At 35.8% G+C, this 24,001-nt stretch overlaps 1 protein-coding gene across 10 annotated transcripts in view; it reads left to right on the top strand.

Moving 5' to 3' along the window:
• The window catches only part of VPS13B (vacuolar protein sorting 13 homolog B), a 777,539-nt gene that overhangs the window by 607,622 nt on the left and 145,916 nt on the right, over positions 1 to 24,001 (top strand). For all 10 annotated transcript variants that reach the window (XM_005613228.4, XM_070222393.1, XM_023649188.2 and 7 more), the window contains exons 37-38: positions 15,492 to 15,694; positions 18,093 to 18,300. In XM_005613228.4, the coding sequence (XP_005613285.2) occupies positions 15,492 to 15,694; positions 18,093 to 18,300 (411 nt within the window). The remainder of the gene's footprint in view (positions 1 to 15,491; positions 15,695 to 18,092; positions 18,301 to 24,001) is intronic.

Consider the following 24,001-nt stretch of genomic DNA (forward strand, 5'->3'; position numbering starts at 1 on the left):
TTAAATCTAGTTAAACACAGAAATAGAAACTATAGCTTTGACTAAGATATACTTTATACAACTCAAATGCGTAGGGTCCAGCAAACATTCTAAAATGGTTGTGTCAACAAATCAAGTTGAAATTAGCCATTTAATAGGAACAATTTTATTATGAGAGCATGGTGAACACCAAATCTGTTTTCTCTACATTTCTACATTGCTCAGTTTAAGAAGATAAAGTCAGCAAAATAATAATAAAAAATTATAATTAAGTGAAATAAGATTGTGTTAAGTTCTAGTTATTGCTGAAGGCTGATTTCTAAGAAATTGTAATTGAGAGATTACTACATAATTTTCAAAAATAAATTTTAACTAAGCAAAACTTTGTAAAAGTAAAATATAATTTAAGCTTTGAGCATTAATTTCATTGTACAGTTGAATCTTAAAAATGTATGCTTTGCAACTTAGATGAAGTATATGCAAATGTATGTTCAAGGTGTGTTTTTGGTAACTGGTAAAAAGTATTTCCACCCCCTGCAAAGAAACCTCCTACCAGTAGTCATATTTCTTTTTGTGTCTTTCAAGTGGCAACATTCTGGATTCAACCAAAAATTTTATAGTATATCTTTGAGCTCAACGGACCTAATGTCAGATTTTTACCGTTTGAATCTAATACAGAAATACTTAACTGTGTCTTTGATTTTACAGTTTATATAACTATTGTGACCATCTGCAGCAGCTGCACTTTTCAGATTATTTGCTGAACCAAATTGAGCACAGTGACAAAAGTAGTCATCTCAGATGTACTATTAAACAGAGAAAGAAAAAGGAGCATTGCCTTGGTACAGTATAGCCATCTGCTGTACAGATGTTGTTGTATAGAATGACTCAAGATAAAATAATTGTAGAAAATTTTCATTAAAACCTCAACAATTTGCACTTGTTTATGCGAATCTGCATAACTCCCCAATGAGACAACACACTTGGGGTTTCTTTGGTTCTCACTTACTTTCTCTTTGATCCTTTTTGATGTGCTGACTTTAATAAACACAGTCCAAAACACTGTGCAAAAACATCATGGAAAAAACTACAAAGGCACAATTATAGCAGCAGAAACTACTCTAATCCCTAACTTACGCAAGCTATTTTTAGTGAAATATTTTTTTTAACACTCTTTATGTGACAATGTTATATAAACAGGGTAAAATGGCCCTTTCCAGATGAGTTTTAATTTAGGAGCTGAAATAGATTTGTAATGCTAGAAGAATCTATGTTCTAAGTAATATTTAGAGAAACACAATTGGGAATGTGTTGTAGGCATGTTTCCTCAGTTCCGAAAGGTACAAAAAATATTTGAGTTCGCCTAATGAGTATATTTTTTATTATCTAAACTGTCATTAGCTTACGAGAAGTGTATGGGAAAAGGGAATAATAAAAGAGTAAAAGGAGAAAGTTAATTTTCTTCCTAAGACATTGTCAATACATTTAAATCTGAAATGCTTTCATATTTATTTACTGGTTTTTACAGCTAAATATAAACAGATTATTGCGGAAATGTTTTCATCATTTGAAACAAAATGGTTAAATATTTTTTACTTAAAGAAAGAGTCTACAAGTTCTTCTTAGCTTCCTGTACTATTCTGCGACCCTAAACTATGAGAGTTTCAAGGGACGTGGTTTTTTATTTAATTCCACTCTGCAGATGCTAGTATAACAGTGACTTATAATAACCCAACTTGTATTTCTGCTAGAATACTTACGTTCTCCCATATGTCTTTGGTAAAATGGTTCTAAAGTTCTGATTTTAGTAGACAGCAATGCTTATATTTTTAAAGTTGGCATAATATTGCAAGAAACCTTATGATTGTGCTTTTAATAACAAAATTAATCTCATTTAGAAATTATATCTTATTTTCTGAAACATTTTAAGGCAGATAATATTTCTTTTGCTATCCATTAAATCCGTCCCTTTCTGTAGTATGTTCTTTTTAAAAATAACCCCTTCACCCCCACATACACATGCAACACAATCTTTTTTGCTGTTTGAAGTATGTCGTTGGAGAAACCATAAGTGTGTAGCTATAAATTCTGAACTAGCAGTGTAGCACTTTCCACAGGCAGGGTGGGGAGTGAGCTGCAGACTTTAGCTCCCCTTGTCAGAGTAAATTATGGCTCTATCAGGGCGGCACTCCTTAGATTTCGGCAAACAAGGGTACACAATTTAGGCTGTGAAATAGGTGTACTTTAGGCTGCTGTGCTGTTTCTCAGGGGCACTTAGATTAGCACCTCTATGTGGAAAAGGAAAAGGGAAATGGGATATGAGCAAGTTAGGTGTCACAGAGGGTTGGAGGAAGAGCCTAAGTGAGGCCATCTTGACTGGCATGTTAATCAGAATTGGGAAAAAGTTGCAAGGATTCCCTTTTTATAGGGACTTAGGGGACTTTTCATCCATGCAGAAAACAATAAGTTGAACTCCTTCTAGTCAGAGAGCTGTGGTTTAAATAACTTTCACTACCCAAGCCTCTGTGATCCAGATGTACTTATCTTTGTGTATAAACAAAAGTAGAGAGCAAGAAGGCATAACCACATTATTTTTCACATATACAAATGCCTCTTCTCATGTACACCAAATTCAGGACCAATAAAATGTAAAGAACCTAAAGTTCCTTTTCATGTACTGGAAAGTGAAACCAGGTCGTTAATTGATACAAAGTGGAGCTCCAGCTTTTCATTCCATAGTTAACTGGATCTCCTGAGAAAAATTTCTTAAGGCGTTGTCATAGCTGTTGGATGCTGCAGAAATGCAAGTAAGCCTAAGGGGAAATAAAACATTAAATTAGATATGACTACCTAAAATAATATGTTGCAATAACAAGCCATTTACAACACCCCAAAGACTTCTGTTACTTTTAGAAGAAATAGGGTCTCTTTCCAATGCCTGAACAATAGGAAATGAATTCTTTGACAGTTAAAGCCAGAGGACAAACTTTAACTTTTAAGCAGCCACTGAGGATTGAAGTGGAAGTACAGCTTGTAGACAGCTATACAAATCACTAACAAACCTTAATGAATATTGGGTGTGGGCCTTAGGGTCTTGTCATTTTTGACACTGTGTCCCAAGTAGCTTAAACCCAACACTCAAGGAAAGGTGGAGACCTCATTGGGTGTGTAACATCTGGGATTTTATTTGTCATTTTGGCATACCCTGCAAGCGCAAAAGAAAGAGTAAAAGGCGATTATCTTGACAATGAAATGAGTTACTGAATCTTGTGATAATGAAAAGCAGAGGAATTCTAATGCCTTTCTGTAGTCCCAGAGGTAGAGGTGGGTTTATAGTTTTGCAGAAGTAAAATGTAGGCAGGCAGAACAGATGGCCTAGAGTCCGTGAAACATGACACCCCTCATCCCAGAACTGAGTACCACTATTAATCCTGGTCAGATTCCCTCCTATTACTTTATAACAAGGTCCAAAGTTGCTACTGATGAACTGGCATGCCCTTCTTTTTTCACTCTTAAATTGCCCGTAGATCACTTGATGTTTTTCAACAGTGATATTTTTCTATCTGGTGGACTATTGAGGTATTAAAAAAAAAGTGGAATAGGAAGTTCTAAAAATTGAATGGGAAATAAGTAGAAAAAGTAAAATTCTACTAACTTTTTTTTTCAAAATAATGTCCCGTGTTATTTCTCTATTATAGTTGGAAATAAATCCCATAAATGTTTAAGGTACTCACTTGGGGAGTAATTCTGCTGTATTATTCTTCTTAGAAATCGTATGCAGTGAAGAAGAAATTCCAACATATAAGTTTTATTCTTTTTGCTGTGATTGTTATTGAATACATGATTAGATAGAAGTTAGGACAATAATAAGCAATATTAATACTAATATCTTAGAAATGATCTTTTTTCACATCCTCAAAAACAGAGGTAAAATATTATGAAGGTTTAAAAAAACCCCACTGGTAGAAATATGTGCTCACACCATGTTTACGTAGTCACTTATTCTTTCATTTAACTAAATTATGTTAATTCAGTTTTCTACATCTTGCATTTGGGATATTTAAATTTTTCTGAGATAAAGGGTTTATGCAATTTTTTAAATGTCTGTTATGTGATTATTGTTCTTCATGTACATTTTTTGTTTCAGTGCTGTGTAGTTACTATATCTGTTTTGGATTCCAATGGGAAGCCTTTAAAATACGTAAGATGGTAATTTCGGAAATTTAGAAGATAACCACTAGGTTGAATTTCAGATGTGTTAATGTCTAGGCTGCATGAAAAGTAAAAATCATCTAAAAATCAACCACCTTAGGCTGTGAGAGCGCTCTCCTGCGCTGTGGTGTAGTGAACATGGTGTACCTGCCCAGCCTTTCGTAGAGGGAGATGAGCTCATCTCAGAGAGATAACCATCTCTGACTTTTTCTTCTGATTCATCACTGACCTGAACTCCATTTGAACCTTGTTAGACAAAAAACAAGCAGAATTCCTGGCCCACACTATAAAATATAATTAAGCCCTTTTGAAATGATGTGTAAAAGAACATTGCTGTACCCCCACTTATAACTACTACCACCACCACAACCAATAAAGTTAAATCAAGCACTGCCTGTGATGGATTAAAATAATAAATGTTCCTGGATTTCAGTGTTTGAAGTACTTGAAGAAAACAGGCTCCCAGCAGCCCGGGTAGCTGAATACAGGAGAGACATTTATTAATGACGAGTTCAAGGATTTGGCCTGTTTAAGATCATTACTTTCTGTTTACGTGTGTTACTCATCTCTTATATTTTTACACAGCCCACGTGTGTCCACATGCAATAATGAAAGCTTGTTTTCAACAAAAGAATTGTTAATTGTGTAAATATGGTTCTCCTGGGGAATTTGAAGTCTTCATAAGCCTCTGTTCCCTTCTAATGAGAAATCCACTACAGTTATTATGCTCTTCCAAGTATATCTGCCTTCAGATCTTGTCTTTATCTAAATTAGTCTGTTTCTCCATATTGTTTTTAGTTACCAAATTCCAAACTTAATCTAAACTACTAGAAAACTTTTGGCCTTGGGTTATATATTTTAGAATTGTGTATCATTGCACTGGACTTTGTGTGTCTTACGTACTAGAAAAAAGTCAGTTCTTTTTATTTCTTCTCCTAGTTTTAACAAAGGTATGGTAAAGAACCATTTCTCTAGTTTCAGATACATTCAGGGGAGAAAAAGGACAACTGATAAAAATTTCACATATACACATATTAAAACAGAGTGTTCCTTGGGCAGGAGAGGAAAAGACCTTTGAGACAACAAAAATGCTATCAGTTAACATGAAGATACCTCACTGTGCAAAGTGCCATTGGAGAAGAAAGTTTCCAGTCCTAGTAATTAAATACTAGAGGTCTTTTTCTTAATAGTTTCTCCTCTGTATCCTGATGATAGCACCTTATAGGTTAGTATTAGGGAAAGTGGACAAGAATTGTTGTAGCCCCCAGCACTGGGACTGCAGAAAAAGAGAAGGTTAGAAGTAGATCTCTGTTCCCCACTTTACTTAATTTATGACAGCATTTAGTTTTGCCTGTGATCACAGCAAATTGCCCTCTCATCCATATCAGCCAGAGGCTATTTGCTAGGAAAGTTTCTGGCAAAGCAACCCTGTCAGTGATGAGTGACTGAAGACACATCTTAGATGTTCTTTTCCTCTCTGGCTGGGCCCCTGGACCTGAAGGCTATGTTGGCATAACATACTGAGGCTGTGCAAGACAGCTGGGGACAGGAAAAAGCATTTATTCACAACTCTGTCACCAATTGGAAAAATGAAATTACTAAGAACTAACTAATAGCAATAGTTTTTCTAAAGCATTGGTGCTGGAAGGAGGCAGACAGAATCTGAATCCCAGCCCAGCTACTTACTGGCAGTTGATTGTGGTAAAAGTTACCACATAACTCATTTCCAAAATGAAGGCAAAAATACTTAATTCTCAGGGCTGTTGAGAGGATTAGGTGAGATAATATATGCAGAGTACCCTACACATTCCATGGCACAAATTTATGTATTAAATTCCTCAGTAAATATTGGTCTTTTTATATCTTCCTCCCTCTTCCTCTCCCAACTCAGTCATACCCTATGAGACTGAGGTTATAGATCACTAAGTTTTAGAGCTGAAAACTGTCTTAAGGATCATGCTTTTCTTTATCAAGAACATTTTTTATCCTTTTCTCTCATGGACCTCATGATCCAAACACACTGCATTTAGGATTAGATAGCTAATATGACTACACAACTTAATATGACTATAACCCCAAATAAAAGCTTTAGTATGCCTCCCCAGCCCTGTCTCAGACAAATTCATGATTTCTTTCTGGCTCTTTGAAATACTGAAAATGCCTCCTGGAACATTATTACTATGTGGGACTCCCTACGTGTCAAAGAACCCTGGGTTGAGGCCCTCTGAGCTAGTCCCAACTCCCTGATTGAGTTAAGGGTGGAGAGATTAAGTGCTTTTGCCCAGAGATATTCTGAGCAAGGATAGGGAGGGGACTATACCACATATCTTCTGGCTTCTGGTCTTTCTGTTATACCAATCTTAAAAATCCTGGATTGGGCCGGCCCGGTGGCACAGCAATTAAGTTCTCACATTCCGCTTCGGTGGCCTGGGGTTCGCCGCTTCGGATGCGGACATGACACCACTTGGCGGGCCATGCTGTGGTAGGCGTCCCACGTATAAAGTAGAGGAAGATGGGCACGGATGTTAGCTCAGGGCCAGTCTTCCTCAGCAAAAAGAGGAGGGTTGGCAGCAGATGTTAGCTCAGGGCTAATCTTCCTTTAAAAACAAAAACCCTGGATTGAGTAGATCAAGACTTGTTTCTAAGCCATTGCAGTAAATTACTTGTTAGCAAGTCATTTTGCTTTCATCATTGTTTAAGTTTATACCAATTCTTCTATCCATGTGACTTAAAATAAGGATAGATTTATCTGCAGTTTCCTCGTGTAATTAAATTAAGCAGCTACTGTATCCATCTAAGAAACTTTTGAAGTATGTATTTACTGTTGTTCTTTCCTCTGTAGGAAGGTTGTGATACACTTTCCAATATGCACAGTCAGATCTGCCAGTCTGATTTTTTTATTTAAACATAGCCGCAAGAGCCAATCAAGTTTTATTTTTCCAATAAACTGACACAACTGTAATAACAGTAAGTACGGTGGCATATTGGAGGGGAAGAAAGAGGCAAAGCATATCCTCAGTCACTGTTTGGTATTTTTAGTTTAGTTTTTCTAGGATCCAAGAGTTTTAAAACTCTTCTTAAAAAATACCCTTCCCAGACAAGGGCCAAGTATAAGTATAAATAGCCAACTCAGTAGCCATTTTCATCTTTCATGAGTAATTCTCCCTTTCTTTCTGTGAAAGAAAAAAAAATCCTATTCCTGATACTTCTCATTTTCTTATGTCCAAAAGAAGAGGTTTGGATTGGACTATGGGTCTCACCTTGAGAAGTGGATAAGAGTTCCTGGAGACTGGAAATCTCACCTATGAGAAATCATTAGGTGCTTTAGAGAAGGGACACGTGTTAGCAGGTGGATCACCCAACTGGGCTCTCATTTGACAACTAGACTTTTCAGTAAATTTGTTGGGGAGCGCTGTCCTCCCTTTCAGCTTAAACATCGATATCCATGTTGTTCTCTGATAGTTTTGTTATGGTTTGTTCCATATGTTAATCTTGTCCTATATTTTACTTTACTGTAGGAATAGATACAACTATATAGGCTTATTACAAAATAGAGTGTAAATAGGATCTGATCAACTGACGTATTCTGATCAAGGAGAGAAAGATAAGTTTTTTTTCATGGTTAAAATATCCAAGTGCCATTTTTATGTGCTTCAACATAATTAATTGAAGGAACTAGAAATGGAAATATTTCTGGTCATCTCTTTATGGATCATACTTATAAAAATTTTTTCTTCCTCACTTTTTGAGGCATCTTGATGTTTCACTGTTAGGCAAATTGACTTGTGAATGTATCTAACACATGCTTGCTGATTTTCTAGTAGTCTTAGATTGTTTCCAGCTGGATAAGAAAATACCTGGATGTGCTTTGCTAGCATATGTCATCATTGAGTACTCTTTCTAATGACATACAGAAGCATGATTTAGATTGCATTTTGCACAGTCAGCATGCAGAGAGTAGGAGCTTTACTAAGGGTCTAGTAGAAACTGATGATGTAGGACTGGCAGCATTTTGTAAATATTCTCCAAAACAAGTGGTTTGCATTTATTAGTCTTCTGTAAGAGTACTTTAATGGTCATGAAACTATTTATTCCTTGATATAAATTTTTACACTCACTGAAAATTACGTCAGTATGCAAAGCAAGATTTTTTCTGTGTATCACCTAGTTGTCTCTGAAATTGCTTCTCAATGTTGCTACACCTCATTTAGTTTAATTAAATATCTGCCATTAGTTTGCTAAAGCTGAAGTTAAAAATATAAACACAGATTTTTGAAAGAGGCCAGTGGAAAAATCCACAGAAAAGCAGTGTGTTGAATGGAAGGAGGTAGAGAGAACAGTTTATATACTTGGTCAAAATGACCTGATCACACAATCACTAAATTCAATGTGGAGTCCTGGATTAGATCCTGGAACTGGAAAAGGACATGAGGAGAGAAATTGGTGAAATTCAAATAAAGTCTATAAATTAGTAGTAGTATATCAATGTTAATTTATTGGCTTTTGGGAATCATACTATAGTTTATGTAAGTTGTTAACATTAAGGGAAGATGGGTGAGGATATCAACTTTGCTGAAAGCCTAAAATTATTTCAAAATTAAAGTTTTTAAAAAGTAACCTGATGAGTGATTGAGTAAATAACTTTAATAATACATATTCATACTTTTAAAGTTTAAGTGAACATTTAAATCTTACACTTTCACAGCATATTTCTTGAATTTTTTTCTTTCTTCTCTCCTTCTTATTTTTGGAAATTTAGGGGAAAAATTAAAAGTAAAGAAAATGTAAAGGATAACATATCAAATGCCTGTATTCTCACCAGCTAGAACAAATGTAAACATTTTGTCATATTTGCAATGCATATACACACATAGAGATAAAACTTCACAAAATTATTCAACCTTTTCCAATGTTCCAGTGCTAAGAAGATAGCTCTTTATAATTTTCATTTGTAGTACTTTTGTCCAACAGTGCATTAGTCCATTAGGAAGAAGAAGAACACAAGTCTTAACTCGTTTTCTATTGCCATTTATACTGGATTTTGAATGTATAAGTATCCAGCTTACATGAACTCTGAGTATTCTCTGTGGCCCTGGGTTTATGTGTGTGGTGATATATAAAGGTAAGATTCATTTTATCCCAAGGAAGATATTTAGTATGTTTCCTCACGAAAAAAACTAAAAGGAGGGGATGATGTCCCATAGGCCAGCTTCTCACAGAGTGAAAGAAAGGGGAAAGGAGAATTAATAACCCTGTCATGAGTCCCAGGGATTATTTTCATATTTTGTGGTAAAAGTGTAAAGTTTGGTTTATCATTTGTAAATGACCCTTTGTGAAATTCATCACTACCCTTTATTATTAAGTGACCACCATAATCTCTTATTGCTGGTCATTTACACCAAGATTAAAACCATTTGAACTAACATGTTTTTCTATTATTTTGTTGTAGCTTTTTAAAAATGTAGTAGGAAATGTTCAAAAGGAAATGGATACTCTATTTCAAACTTAAAACCTGTTACTTGGGAGTGATCCTTACTTTGGTGCCACAGATATCTGGATCCCCTCATTGAGGAGCAAAGCCACAGCAGACTGGTGTGTGTAGCAACTGTAGTGGGCAGGTAGGCACTAGGGGATGAGTTCAGTTATTTGTGTAAGTCTCAAAAATGAACCACCCCTAATTTCCTTGTAGGTGTATGGCACAAAAGGAAAGAAAGGGAACAAAAGAGACCAGGCAGGGCACATTTATCTCTATAGGTCATGTGTTTCCTTAATGCCTACAGGCAGTGCCTGTTCCTTTCTCCTCACTGCCAACTGGTAGCATCTTAATTTCTCAATGCCACCTATGTGTTTAAACTAGCCCATGATCAATGCTGGTAGACCTAAGTTATAGGCAAGTACAAACTGTAAAAGGATTAGAAAAGGTAAGACTAGAGTGAGGGGTAGGCTATTGGGAAAAAGAATGAAAGGGGAAAGAAAAGAAAAAATGAAAGGTGACTTACACATAGGTGCTCAATTAAATACTTGATTAGAGTGAAACAAATGACAGCACATAAAGTGAATAAAAAAAAAAGAATAGGATTTGTATGGTAACAGGGAAGTGTTCATGTTTTTCAACAGCTCACTTGCTTAACAGAGTTAATATTATAAATGTTGTTGGTTGTCTTTTCTTTTCCCCTAGTATTTACTGAGATCTTATAACTTGAGGCTAACGGTTGCCAGGGAAAAATCTGATGTGAAAGAAAATTACGTATTATTCACTTTACCTTTTTGTTCCTAGTATATGATAGATAACCAGTAAATGTTGGTCAAATAATGAATACATGCATGCATAAATATTAAGCTGGAGGTGATCCAAGATATCCAGATTTCCTTATAGACAGAGGCGTGGGAGTGGCACTTGGTTAAGAAATTAGGTGTGCTTATGGATACTGTCATAAAAAAATTACCCTTGAAGCAGTGAAAGTAGAGAAGTTCACAGAGATAAGAGATTGGAGGGTGGGGGTTGTAGATAGAAGACTGAGGATTGCCCTTGGAAATCCCTTTAGTTAGAGAATGTATATTAATTGGGATGCTTTGGATCATAAATGGTAGAAAATCCAACCTACACTGATTTAACTCATGTAAGTGAAAAGCTTGGGACCAGTGCTGTCCTTAGCCATGGCAGAATCCATTAGATCTTCCTTCTGTATTACACAGCTTGAGCCTCAGGCTCTTCAGGGTAGCTGCAAGCAGCTCTAGTACCTTCATTTTCTTAACTTCAAAACCAGGGAGCAAGAGGAAAAGTCACTTTCCCAAAGCATTATTGTACCTCACTGGCTTTCATTGGATCTCGTGCTCATTCCTAAGCCAAATCAAACTCCAGAGAGTATCAAACATGAAAATCTGGGAAGTATGGCAAGTTCTCAGCCTTACTAGTCTATTTACTGGAAAACCAGTCTTTTAGATTCTGCTGTTGCTGGAAGATAGCCATAGTTGGGTCAGTGCCTGCTGCAAGTGCAAGCTCTTTGTATCTCAGGTACATTGTGCCTCCTCCTGCCCTCCCAGTGCTCACCTGAGTCTGACCCACTTTCTTTCTTGTTCTTGTTCCAGGCCCCCAAATGTTGGCCTGACCATTGGTTTCCTAATTCTAGGCCATTTTCTGGAGCTTTCAGTCCCCACCTTTATCTTTACTCTCCCAAGAATTTGAGGTATCCTATTCTCTCTACCCAAGGAAAAAAGATTAGGATTTGGAAGCCAGCCTGCCCAGGGTTCACAGGTTCAGATCCTGGATGCAGACTTGTGCACCACTTCTCAAGCCATGCTGTAGCAGATGTCCCACATATAAAGTAGAGTAAGATGGGCATGGATGTTAGTTCAGGGCCAGTCTTCCTCGGCAAAAAGAGGAGGATTGGTGGCGGATGTTAGCTCAGGGCTAATCTTCAAAAAAAAAAAAAAAAAGAAAGAAAAGAATAGAATAGGATTTGTATGACAGGAGGGAAATGTCCATGTGTTAAACAGTGTATACAGTGACACAAAAGCTATCAACATTTCTATATTTGTTTTTGTAATAATTCAAGTCTAGAATTTTTTTCTTACATCCCTCCTCACCCCAGTCAATAAATGCTTCTAATTATATAACTTTTGGGAGTTTAAGAAGATCCTCCCATAAACCCTAGTTAAATTATTCTTTGAGAAGAGATGGGCACTTTCTGAGGAATATTCATAAAGTATAATGATGCAAATTTTGCCATTCCAGTACTAGTCTTTTTTAGGCAAAACTTCAGAAACTAATTTAGACAGTACAATATCAGTATTTTGAAGTAGTTCCTGCATAGTAGAAATATCTAGTAAGATCCAAATTCTGTATGTATTAAATTACTTCTACAAAGAAGATTTTATCATATGCTTACAAATTTCTTTGTATAAATGAAAGCTGCTGTAGAGTGAGAAAGGTAATCTCATTCATCTCTATGCTCCCGACAAAATGTTGTCAAACGCATCCTTAACGAGACTTCTAGGGAGTCAGCCCTTTCTTTTGATAGTCTTTTCTTTGATAGATAATTACATTTGCTTCCATAAAGTTGTCCTTTATGTCTGTCTTAGTTATTTTGCTTTAATTTTTACCATTTGCTTCAAAGTGATGTTTTAGGGATGATTAGAAATCAACACATCAGAAGGGGTACTTGGTAAGGTAGGAAGAGATTACAAATAAGGAAAGGCAGAAAGCTGGAAACCACCCTGTGGTGTTGGATTAGAACCAGAAGCATCAGTATGAATTCATGATTTTTAATGTACCATAGAATACTAATTAATAGATGTAGAAGAACGTGAGAAATAGGAAATCAGCATTATCACACACCACACTAATAATCGTTGTAGGCAACAACCATTGATGGATGCTAACATTAGTGGGTAAAAGTTTGATGTACAGAGGATACTTGCATGGTCTCCAAATATCTCCCCACAAGATATTTACAAACGGAAAAATAACTTTACAGTGGTGAAACCTGGCAGACATAACTTTAGCCGTGCCATCAGAGTTAATATTGCCGATAATAAAACATGCATATCTCTTACTCTGATATAATGCATTGAGAAGGGCATCACTTCTCTGGTACTCTTGCCAAAAATGCATAACCTCATTCTAATGAGAAAACATCAGATAAACCCAAATTTAGAGACATGCTGCAAAATAATTGACCTGGACTATTCGAGAGTATGAGGGTCATGAAAGACAAAGCTGGAGGGTCTGTCACAGATTATAGAAGACTAAGGAGACTTGATAACTAAATTCAGTGGGGATTCTAGGTTGGCTCCTCGACCAGAAAAAGAACCTCAGTGGAGAAAATGACAAATAAGATCAGTAGATTACTTAATAGTATTATATCAATGTGAATTTCCTGATTTCAATATTTGTACTATGGTTACATAGCTGAAGGGTATATGAGAACTCTGTATATTTTTGCAACTTTTAGGTAGGTCTAGTGTTATTTCAAAATAAAAAGGTTTTTGTGTGACTTTTTAGAGGAAGGGGACTTGGGATGGCTTCTAAGGTCTCTTCTATCCAGCCTTATTATTCTGTGACATAGTGATGCAAAATGAAGAATGGCAAAGACTTAAGCACTTTTTTAGCTATCTAGAAATATATTGAGACAGCTGAAAATAGGATCAGATTCTAAATTGTTGATTCAGTTCAGTGAGATATGTCCTGAATAGCTACTATTGTGCTCAGTACTATACGGAAGAAGATGGTCCTTGCCTCCAGGATGCTCACAGTCTGTTGGAGCTTGAAGATGATGTGGTCTTTCCTTTCAATCACTTAGATTACTAAGGTCTCTCTTCTTTGATGTTTTAAAATAATGGAGTTGGGGGCTGGCCCCGTGGCCAAGTGGTTAAGTTCGCGCGCTCCGCTGCAGGCGGCCCAGTGTTTCGTTGGTTCGAATCCTGGGCACGGACATGGCACTGCTCATCAAACCACGCTGAGGCAGCGTCCCACATGCCACAACTAGAAAGGACCCACAACGAAGAAGACACAACTATGTACCGGGGGGCTTTGGGGAGAAAAAGGAAAAAAAAAAAATTCCAAAAAAAAAAAATAAAATAATGGAGTTGGGTAGAATGATAGAGAAATTGATAAATCTTGTAAATATATCCAAGAAAGTAAGAGCCCCTAAAGAGAGCCTCAAGATTTTTCAATCTGGGTGCCTGACAAGATAATGGTAAACATTAAATAAGATAAGCAACCTAGGAGGCCTTTGGTATTAAACACTGTGTATTAGTGACCAATAGGATGTTCATATTAAAATTACCACCAGATAATTGAGTATTTTGTTATAGGGTAGTATGAAGATGCATGTATTTGAGATTAAAGGGTGATGCAATCCTGACATTCCCCTAATGCTAATTTGCTGGATGATTGTACTGGGTTAATCCTATACTCTTATAATCCTATTACGGCAAATTTCTGAATAATGAATTGGCATGTTTCATTTAGCAGATGTTTAGTGTTGAGAAGTAAATATTTCAGAAAATGTAATGCAGTTAAGTCAGGAAGTTATGACTTAAGTTCTAAACTCCATTAATAAAGATGATTTTTGATTCTTGGGTATTTGGGGTCTGTTTCTATTCTTCTATTTTCTGTTTATTTTTTTTTTTTTTAGTCTAAGTGAAGTGTAGCCTTGAATCAAGAAAATTGTGTGAATGAAATGGAAGTCTTAGTGCTACAATATATTTGATGAAAAAATTTAAGAAACTGATTTTCACCATCAAAATTTTTAACAAAAGTCAGCCCAAACCCTTTTGGGGGTGTGATGTCACTGTGGAAGATTAGAAGTAATGCATCTTATTTCTGCAGTAGGAATATACAACATATATGAAGTTTTCAAGTCTTCACCAAGTTGAAAAGTCAATGTGGGTACTATACTTTGAAACATGTATACTGTGGGCCTAAGGTGTTTCTTAATCTTTCATCTCTTTTAAGGGTCAAATATCATTAGAAAAATAAGCCATGGGCATTGCAAACGTGGTCTGGTGAAATTCAATATTCACAATGACAATTCGGAATATGAGGTCCTTAGGGGAAAATTAAGCCACCACTCTAACTTTGCATCCAAATATCTTAAAGTGTGCCATTGGTTTTATGAAAAGGTTTTGATCTGCACTTCTAGTTTAAGTTCAAAAGAAAACCTACATTTTAAAGTGTATTCCTTTCATGAGTATATTTACTTTGAACTATAGCATATAGTTTTTCTCATAAATCTAAGCTGCCACTATCTGTTTTTAAGACTTTGTAAACTTCAAGTGGTTATGATGTGTGAAGTTTGGATTAAACTAAAATTTTTAGAAAACACATGTTATATATTTTGATTGTTTTGAATTTTAACATGAGCCAGTCAAAAACTTGAGCGTGTAGCAAAGTAATATACTATACTCTCTTACTGTAAGAAATCACAGAAAATTGCCCTTTCCCGTCATGTTAACAATAGACAAATGAAGCAGCTGTTCTTATTCTTAATGTAGTTGTTTGAAAAACTTGCACAATTTAATGAAAATGTCTCTACTCATAAAACTTAAAATGCTCACACATGGAAAGTCATAATGTTTTGGCAAATATTGCTTTGTTAGGAATGTGAATGAGGTATACCTGCTTCATATCTAGAATTCTATAGAAATGGCATAAAACTGTGGGGAAAAGCCAACTGAAAAAGACTCTGACAAAGGGTAAACTAATGCTCTTAAAAAGTATAGATAGTTCTTGTCTAAATATAGTTTTTTGACAAGGAGGAGTTATGTACCTCTCTCCATTTCTTTTTTTTCCTCAGGCATAATTCTTGGGTCATCATTTCTACTCAGCATAAATGATTTTCTCCTTAAAACAAGTCTCAAAGAAAGAAGTCGAATTCTCCTAGGACCATGTTGTGCTACTGCCAATCTGGAAGCTAAATGGTGTAAACACAGTGGCAATCCAGGCCCAGAACAGTCCATACCAAAAATATCCATCGATTTAAGAGGAGGTCTGCTACAGGTCTGTGGGGATTGGCTGCATTTTTCCCATAAGTTTTTAACTCGCCTTTGTTCATTTTTTGAACTGTTTCACTAAATTTTAAATTATGATGTGGTAAGAAAGGATATTGTCAGATTGCTGTCTTATTAAACTGTTTTTAACAGCTTTATTGAAATGCAATTCATATACCATAAAATTCACTTAAAGTATATGATTCAATGATTTTTCAGTTTTTACAGAATTATGTGATCGTCACTATAATCCATTTTAGAACATTTTTCACACACACACACCCCCCTACAGAACCCTGTACCCATTCGCATTTGCTCCCCATTATCCTTTAGTCTCCTCTCCAGTCTATTTTCTGTCTCTACGTAGTTGACTGTTCTGGATATTTCATGTAAATGGAATCATACAATAAGTCCTCTTTTGTGACTGGCTTCTTTCACTTAGCATAGTGTTTTCAAGGTTCGTCCATGTTTTAGCAGGTGCCAGTACTTCATTCTTTTTTATGGCTAAATATTCCATTGTATGGATATACCACATTTTATTTATCCATTCATCAATTGATGGACATTTTTGTTCTTTCCACTTTGGGCTATTATGAATAATACTGCCATGAATATTTGTGTACGAGTTTTTTATGTGGACCTGTGTTTTCATTCCTCTTGGATATATGACTAGGAGTGGAATTGCTGGGTCATTAAACCTTTTCTAATGTATAGACTTTTCTAGTTACAAAGCAGTCAGTCTGTCTCAAGCACAGTGTCATCAGTAATGTATAAGAACAATTTCCTAATGGCAGATTCCTTAGATATTGTGATGTTTGAAGACACACTTGACATATGATCACATTGCAACCTTTTATGCATTTGATTTACACCCAAGTATGGAATGTGTGAGAGTATCCAACTTATTTCTTGATAATTTTCTATTTGGATAGATGTGACTGTATTCTTTATATGATTTAATGTCCCCCAAATTTGACATGAACCCAAAAAACTTGAGAAATTCACAGTTGTAGAAAATGGAAACAACTAATTTTTTAATAATGGATACATGTTATATATAAGTTTCTTCTTTTCATCTAAAAGTTGTGTTGCGTCAAGTTTTTTTACCAATTTTCTTACTGACACAGAGCTAGATGTGGGGGTATCCTAATAATTTATTGCTTTGTATTGCTTTGGAGATTTTTGGCATCTATCAGAAATCTTCATACATTTAACAAGAAGCATATGGTATCGTGTTGTTTTATCAAGAATATTAGTCATATTATCATTTTTCCAATGCAGCAAAGTAATGCTACATTAAAAACAACAGTAAGAGAAAAAACAAAGTATATCATCTCTATATTATTCAGTCACTGACTGTCTCTTGACAATTTAAAGGCTGGAGCAGTGTTCCATTCCCCAGCTTGACTTTTCACCCATCTCTATTTTTTCAGGATCCAATAAAAATAAGATTAATGAGAATAAAAGTAGATTTAGTACCATATCTCTTACCTTCATTTCTGAGATGCCTTAATTCCAGAGAGTAGGATCTAAGCTTAGGGTTTAAAACTTACCCACAAAGTATAGAGTTATTTTTTTCTGCCTCCATATATTCCTTTTTTTCTTTTCTGTTTCTCTTAGACGTAAAGATTGTATTGCCTTTATCCAATATATTCAGAGAAATTTAGCATTACTGAAATTTTGAGTCTTCTGACATTAATCATTAATACCCACCGGTCATACTTCTGTTAGAGACTAACATTCTTCCCATGCAGAACTTTTTCTCTGTTAGAGGAAACACCAAGGCCTTTTAGTGAAACTCTGTTGTAGCTACTGTACAATTGATTCTCAAGGGCTGTGGAAAACTGTGTGCTGGCACATTCTCACTAAACACAGAAGTTGAGAGCCTTCTAAATTCATGTTCATTGAGCATCTTCCCTCTCTTTCTCTCTGAAGAGTAAAAGTGCAAAGAAAGGAACCATGTAATCAAGACATGTTTATTTAATCCCATGACAAAATGTAGGAAGCTATTCCACAAGGTGATTATTGTTATTTTATAAATATTTTGGTCTGGAGGATCTTCATTGCCTTCTCTCAGACCATAATAGGTATTCTTTTCCCTCTTACCTAAGTTAATTCATAAACATTACTTCACATCAACATAATTTCATCACTGTTCAGCTTTTAAAATTGACTGTTATTCACACAGTCTATGATGTAATTGATTTTTTTATTTTTATATATTTACTCAAGTAATAGAATTTTATCCCACAGGTCGATTACTTCTTAGAAATTATAATTTAGTTATTGTCAGTAATTAAACTGAATGTAATTACAGTCTTGCAGTAATTCAAATATGATTGTACCTAATTATCCTCATGAAATATTTGTATTTAAAAGCCACTAAAATTTTTCATATGATTTTAAAGGTTTTCTGGGGTCAAGAACATTTGAATTGTTTAGTTCTTCTACATGAATTACTCAGTGGATACCTTAATGAAGAGCAAAACTTTGAAGTACAAACTTGTGAAGCAGTGCCACAAATGCCATCTCCTATGGAAAAGACTCTGACGTTTAAAAGTGAGCAAAGCTCAGATGACCTACGGACAGGTCTATTTCAGTATATACAAGATGCTGGTGAGTAGCAACAGCTTCAGTATGAGTGTGTGTGTGCATGTGTGTTTGTTTTAACTGCACAGTCATTAAATGGTAACACATTAAGATCACTTGAAAAGTACATTAATACCTGCAGTACAGAAATAGTTCATTGTCAGAGGCTCCAAGACGCTGGTGTAGGAAGACCCCAAACTCACCTCCTCTCAGAACACACTGGATCTACACCTAGGGATAGAGCACTTCCTCCTGAAGAAGAGCTGAGGGATGGTTAAAATGATTCTGCACATAGAGAGACCACATAAAAATGGGTAGGAGACACAGAGACATGGTATTGAAGGCACCCACCCCCAATGCTGATGACCTGCTGTAGGGAGGGATAACACTGAGGGGCTGTGCACAAGCTTGCCTGCTCTGGGGCACAGTGAAAAACCTGTGATTTAAAGGGCACCTAGACTCTACAGGCAGGAAATCCATTTACTAACCCTAGAATATTAGCTGAATGAGCAGGTAACTACTAGCACTCTCTCTGGAGTGAAGTGCTGGTGGGCGCCGTTCTTTGCATCCCCCCTCCACCTTGAGAGCAAGGGTGGGAGCATGGTCCAGATACTGCCAGCCTACTAAGGCTGCCCCAGCACACCCCCAGGCACAGACCCCAGCCATTGCCCAGTCCAGCTCCAGCCCCTGCGCTGGGGCACCCCCAGCCACCCAGGGGCCTGGGAATCTCCTGCCAGTGCCCCACTCCAGCTGCACTGCTGGGACATCCCCAGGCATCAAGCAGCCTGGGACTCCCTGATTGGGGCCCCACTCCAGCTAAAGCTGTTCTGCCAAAGCCACCCATAACATGCAGTCTACACAGGGGATCCTCCCACACAAGGCCACTCCTTCAAGAGTGGGAGAGTTAGCTGTTTTGCCTAATTCATAGAAACAAACACAGAAAGTCCAACAAAATGAAAAGATCGAAGAATATGTTCCAAACAAAAGAACAAGATAAAGCTCCAGAAAACAAAAACCATAGTGAAATGGAGATAAGTAATTTACCTGACAAAGAGTTCAAAGTAATGATCATAAAAATGCTCAGCAAACTCGGGAGAAGAATGGAGGAACACAGTGAGAACTTCAACAAAGAATTAGAAAATATAAGAAAGAACCAATCAGAGCTGAAAAATACAATAACTGAAATGAAAACTATGCTAAAAGGAATGAATAACAGATGTTAGATGATAAGGAAGAATAGACAAAATAGTGGAAATCACCCAGTCAGAACAGCAAAAAGAAAAAAGAATTTTAGAAAATGAGGACGGTTTAAGGGAACTCTGAGACAGCATCAAACGCAGTAACATTAGCACTGTATGAGTCCCAAAGGAGAAGCGAGAGAAAGGGGCGGGAAACTTATTTGAAGGAATAATGCCTGAAAACTTCCCTAACTTGAGGAAGGAAACAAACATCCAGGTCCAGGAAGCACAGAGTGTCCCAAACAAGATGAACTTGAAGAGATTCACACCAAGATATAATTAAAATGGCAAAAGTTAAAAATAAAGACAGAATCTTAAAGGGAGCAAGAGAAAAACAAGTCATATACAAAGGAACCCATAGGCCTACCAGCTGATTTTTCAGTGGAAACTTTGTAGGCCGTAAGATAGTGGCATGATATGTTTAAAGTGCTGAAAGGAAAAAATTTACAACCAAGAATACTCTACTCGTCAAGGTTATCATTCAGAATTTAAGGAGAGATTGAGTTTCCCAGACAAGTAAAAACTAAAGAAATTCATCACTAAACCGGCCTTAAAAGAAATGTTAAAGGGTCTTCTTTAAGTGGGAAAGAAAAGGCCATAACTAGGAATAAGAAAATATGTGAAAGAAAAAATATCACTGGTAAAAGCAAATATTAAGTAAAGGCAATAGATCGCCACTAAAAAGCCAATATGAACGTTGAAAGACAAAGCTAGTAAAATTAACTATAACTACAATAAGTGGTTAAAGGATATACAAAATAAAAAGATGTAAAATATGAATCAAAAACATAAAATGTGGGAGGGAGGAGTAAAAGTGTAGTGGTTTTAGAATGCCTTTGAACTTAAGCAACTATCACCTTAAAATAGACTGCTATATATATATATAGGTTGATATATGTGAACCTCATGGTAACCCTAAACCAAAAACCCACAATAGATACACAAAAAATAAAGAGAAAGGAACCCAAATATAACACTAAAGAAAACCACCAAACCACAAGGGAAGAGACCGAGAAAAGAAGAAAGGAATAGAGAAGAACTACAAAAAAAAAAACAGAAAACAACTGACAAAATGGCAATAAATATATACCTATAAATAATTATTTAAAATGTAAATGGACTAGATGCTTCAAACAAAAGACATGAGGTTGCTGAATGGATTAAAAAAACAAGACCCATCTATATGCTGCCTATGAGAGACTCACTTCAAATCTAAAGACACACAGAGACTGAAAGTGAAAGGATGGAAAAATATATTCCATGCAAATGGAAACAAAAAGAAAGCTGGGTAGCGATACTCAAATCAGGCAAAATAGACTTGAAAACAAAGATTGTAACAAAAGACAAAGAAGGACATTACATAATGATAAAGGGATAATCCAAAAAAGGAATATAGCATTCATAAATATGTATGCAGCTAACATAGGAGCACCCAAATATATAAAGCAAATATCAACAGACATAAAAGGAGAAATTGACAGTAATACAATAAGTATACGCAACTTACATCAATGAAGAGATCATCTAGACAGAAAATCCGTAGGGAAACAATGGCCTTATATGACACATTAGAGCAAATGGACTTAATAGAGATATATACAGAAAATTCCATTCAAAAACTGAAGAATACATATTCTTTTCAAGTACACATGGAACATTCTTCAGGATGGATCACATGAGGTCATGAAACAAGTCTCAATAAATTTAAGAAGATTGAAATCATATTAAGCAGCTTTTTCAACCACAGAGGTATGAAACTAGAATTCAACTATAAGAAGACAGCTGGATAAGTCACAAATATGTGGAGACTAAACAACATGCTACTGAACAACTATTGGGGTTAACGAAGAAATCAAAGGAGAAATCAAAAAAATACCTGGAGATAAATGAAAATATGACATGCCAAAATCTATGGGCTGCAGCTAAAGTGGTGCTATAAGGGAAGTACATAGCAATACAGGCCTACCTTAAGAAATAAGAAAAATCTCAAATAAACAATCTAACGTTGCACAAAAAAGAATAAACAAAGCCCAAAGTCAGTAGAAAGAAGGAAATAATAAAAATCAGAGTAGAAATAAATGAAATAGAGACTAAAAAGACAATAGAAACTAAAAGCTTGTTCTTTGAAAAGATGAACAAAATTGACAACCTTTATCTAGATTCACTAAGAAAAAAAGAGTGGAGGCTCAAATAAATAAAATCAGAAACAAAAGAGGAGAAATTACAACAGATACCATAGAAATACAAAAGATTATAAGAGACTACTATGAAAAGCTGTACACCAACAAATTAGATAACCTAGAATAAAATGGATAAATTCTTATAATCATACAACCTTCCAAAACTAGATCAAGAAGAAATAGAGAATCTGAATAGACCAATCACTGTTAAGGAGATTGAAATGGTAATCAAACACCTCCCAAAAAACAAAAGTACAGGACCAGATGACTTCTCTGATGAATTCTGCCAAACATTCAAAGAAGATCTAATACCTATCCTCTCAAACTCTTCCAAAAAATTGAAGAGGAGAGGATGCCTTCTAACTCATAAAGCCAACATTAACTATACGCAAACCAGACAAGGACAACACACAAAAAGAAAATTACAGGCCAATATCACTGATAAAATACAGCAAAAATCTTTAACAAAATACTAGCAAACTGAATACAACAATACATTAAAAGGGTCATGCACCATGATCAAGTGGAATTTATCCCAGTGATGCAGAGATGGTTCAACATCTGCAAACCAATCAATATCATATGCCACATTAACAAAATGAAATACCAAAATTGTATGATCATCTCAATAGATGCAGAGAAAGCATTTGGCAAGATTCAACAGTCATTTATGATCAAAAACTCTGAATAAAATGGGTATAGAAGGAAAGTACCTCAACATAATAAAGGCCACTTATGACAGACCCACAGCCAACGTCGTACTCAATGGTGCAAAACTGAAAGCTAACCCTCTAAGAACAGGAACAAAACAAGGATGCCCACTCTAACCACTCTGATTCAACATAGTATTGGAAGTCCTAGCCAGAGCAGTTAGACAGAAAAAGAAATAAAAGGCATCCAGAGTGTAAAAGAAAAGGTAAAGCTGTCACCATTTGCAGATGACGTGATTTTATATGTAGAAAACCCTAGAGAATCCACCAAAGAACTATTGGGAATAATAAACGAATACAGTAAAGTTGCAGGGTTCAAAATCAACACACAAAAATCAGTTGCGTTTCTGGGCAGTAACCACAAACTAGCAGAAAGAGAAATTAAGAAAACAATCCCATTTACAGTTGCAACAAAAAGAATAAAAAACCTAGGAATAAATTTAACCAAGGAAGTGAAAGATCTGTACACTGAAAACTATAAGGTATTATTGAAAGAGATCAAGGAAGACTCAAAGAAAAGGGAAGACATTCCATGCTCATGGATTGGAAGAATTAACATAGTTAAAAATGTCCATATTACCTAAAGCAATGTACAGTTTCAATGCAATCCCTATCAAAATCCCAATGACATTTTTCACAGAAATAGAACAAAGAGTTCTAAGATTTGTATGGACAAAAGACCCTGAATAGCCAAAGCAGTTCTGAGAAAACAAAACGAAGCTGGGGCTATCACACTCCCTGATTTCAAAATACACTACAAAGTCATAGTAATCAAAGCAGCATGATATTGGCAGAAAAAACACAGATCAACCAAAAAGAATCAAACACCCAGAAACAAACCCACATATATATATAGATAGCTAATTTTGAAAAAAGGAGGCAAGAACATACGGTGGAGAAAGCAAAGTCTCTTCAATAAATGGTGTTGGGAAAACTGGACAGCCACATGCAAAAGAATGAAATTAGACTACTATGTTACACCATACACAAAAATTAACTCAAAATGGATTAAAGACTTGAATGTAAGACCTGAAACCATAAAACTCTTAGAAGAAAACACAGGCAGTATGCCCTTTCATATCAGTCTTAGCAATATCTTTTTGAGTATGACTCCTCAGGCAAAGGAAACAAAAGCAAAAATAAACAAATCAGACTACATCAAACTAAAAAGCTTCTGCACAGCAAAGGAAACCATCAACAAAACAAAAAGACAAGCTACCAATTATGAGCAGATATTTGCAAATCATACATACAATAAGGGATTAATATCTAAAATATATAAGAACTCATATAACTTAACAACCAAAAGAATGAGCAGAGGATCTGAATAGACATTCTTCCAAAGAAGATATCCAGATCGCCAACAGGCACATGAAAAGATGTTCAACACACTATTTATTAGGGAAATTCAAGGCAAAACCACAGTGAGATTATCACCTCATTCCTGGCAGAATGGCTGTTAACTACAAATACAAGAAATAACAAGTGTTGGGTCGGATGTGGGAAAAAGGGAACCCTCAGACACTGCTGGTGAGAATGTAAATTGGTGCACCCACTATGGAAAACAGTATGGAGATTCTTCAGAAAATTAAGAATAGAA

Source organism: Equus caballus, chromosome 9, assembly GCF_041296265.1.
Source record: "Equus caballus isolate H_3958 breed thoroughbred chromosome 9, TB-T2T, whole genome shotgun sequence".
In the NCBI taxonomy this organism is placed as follows: Eukaryota; Metazoa; Chordata; class Mammalia; order Perissodactyla; family Equidae; genus Equus; species Equus caballus.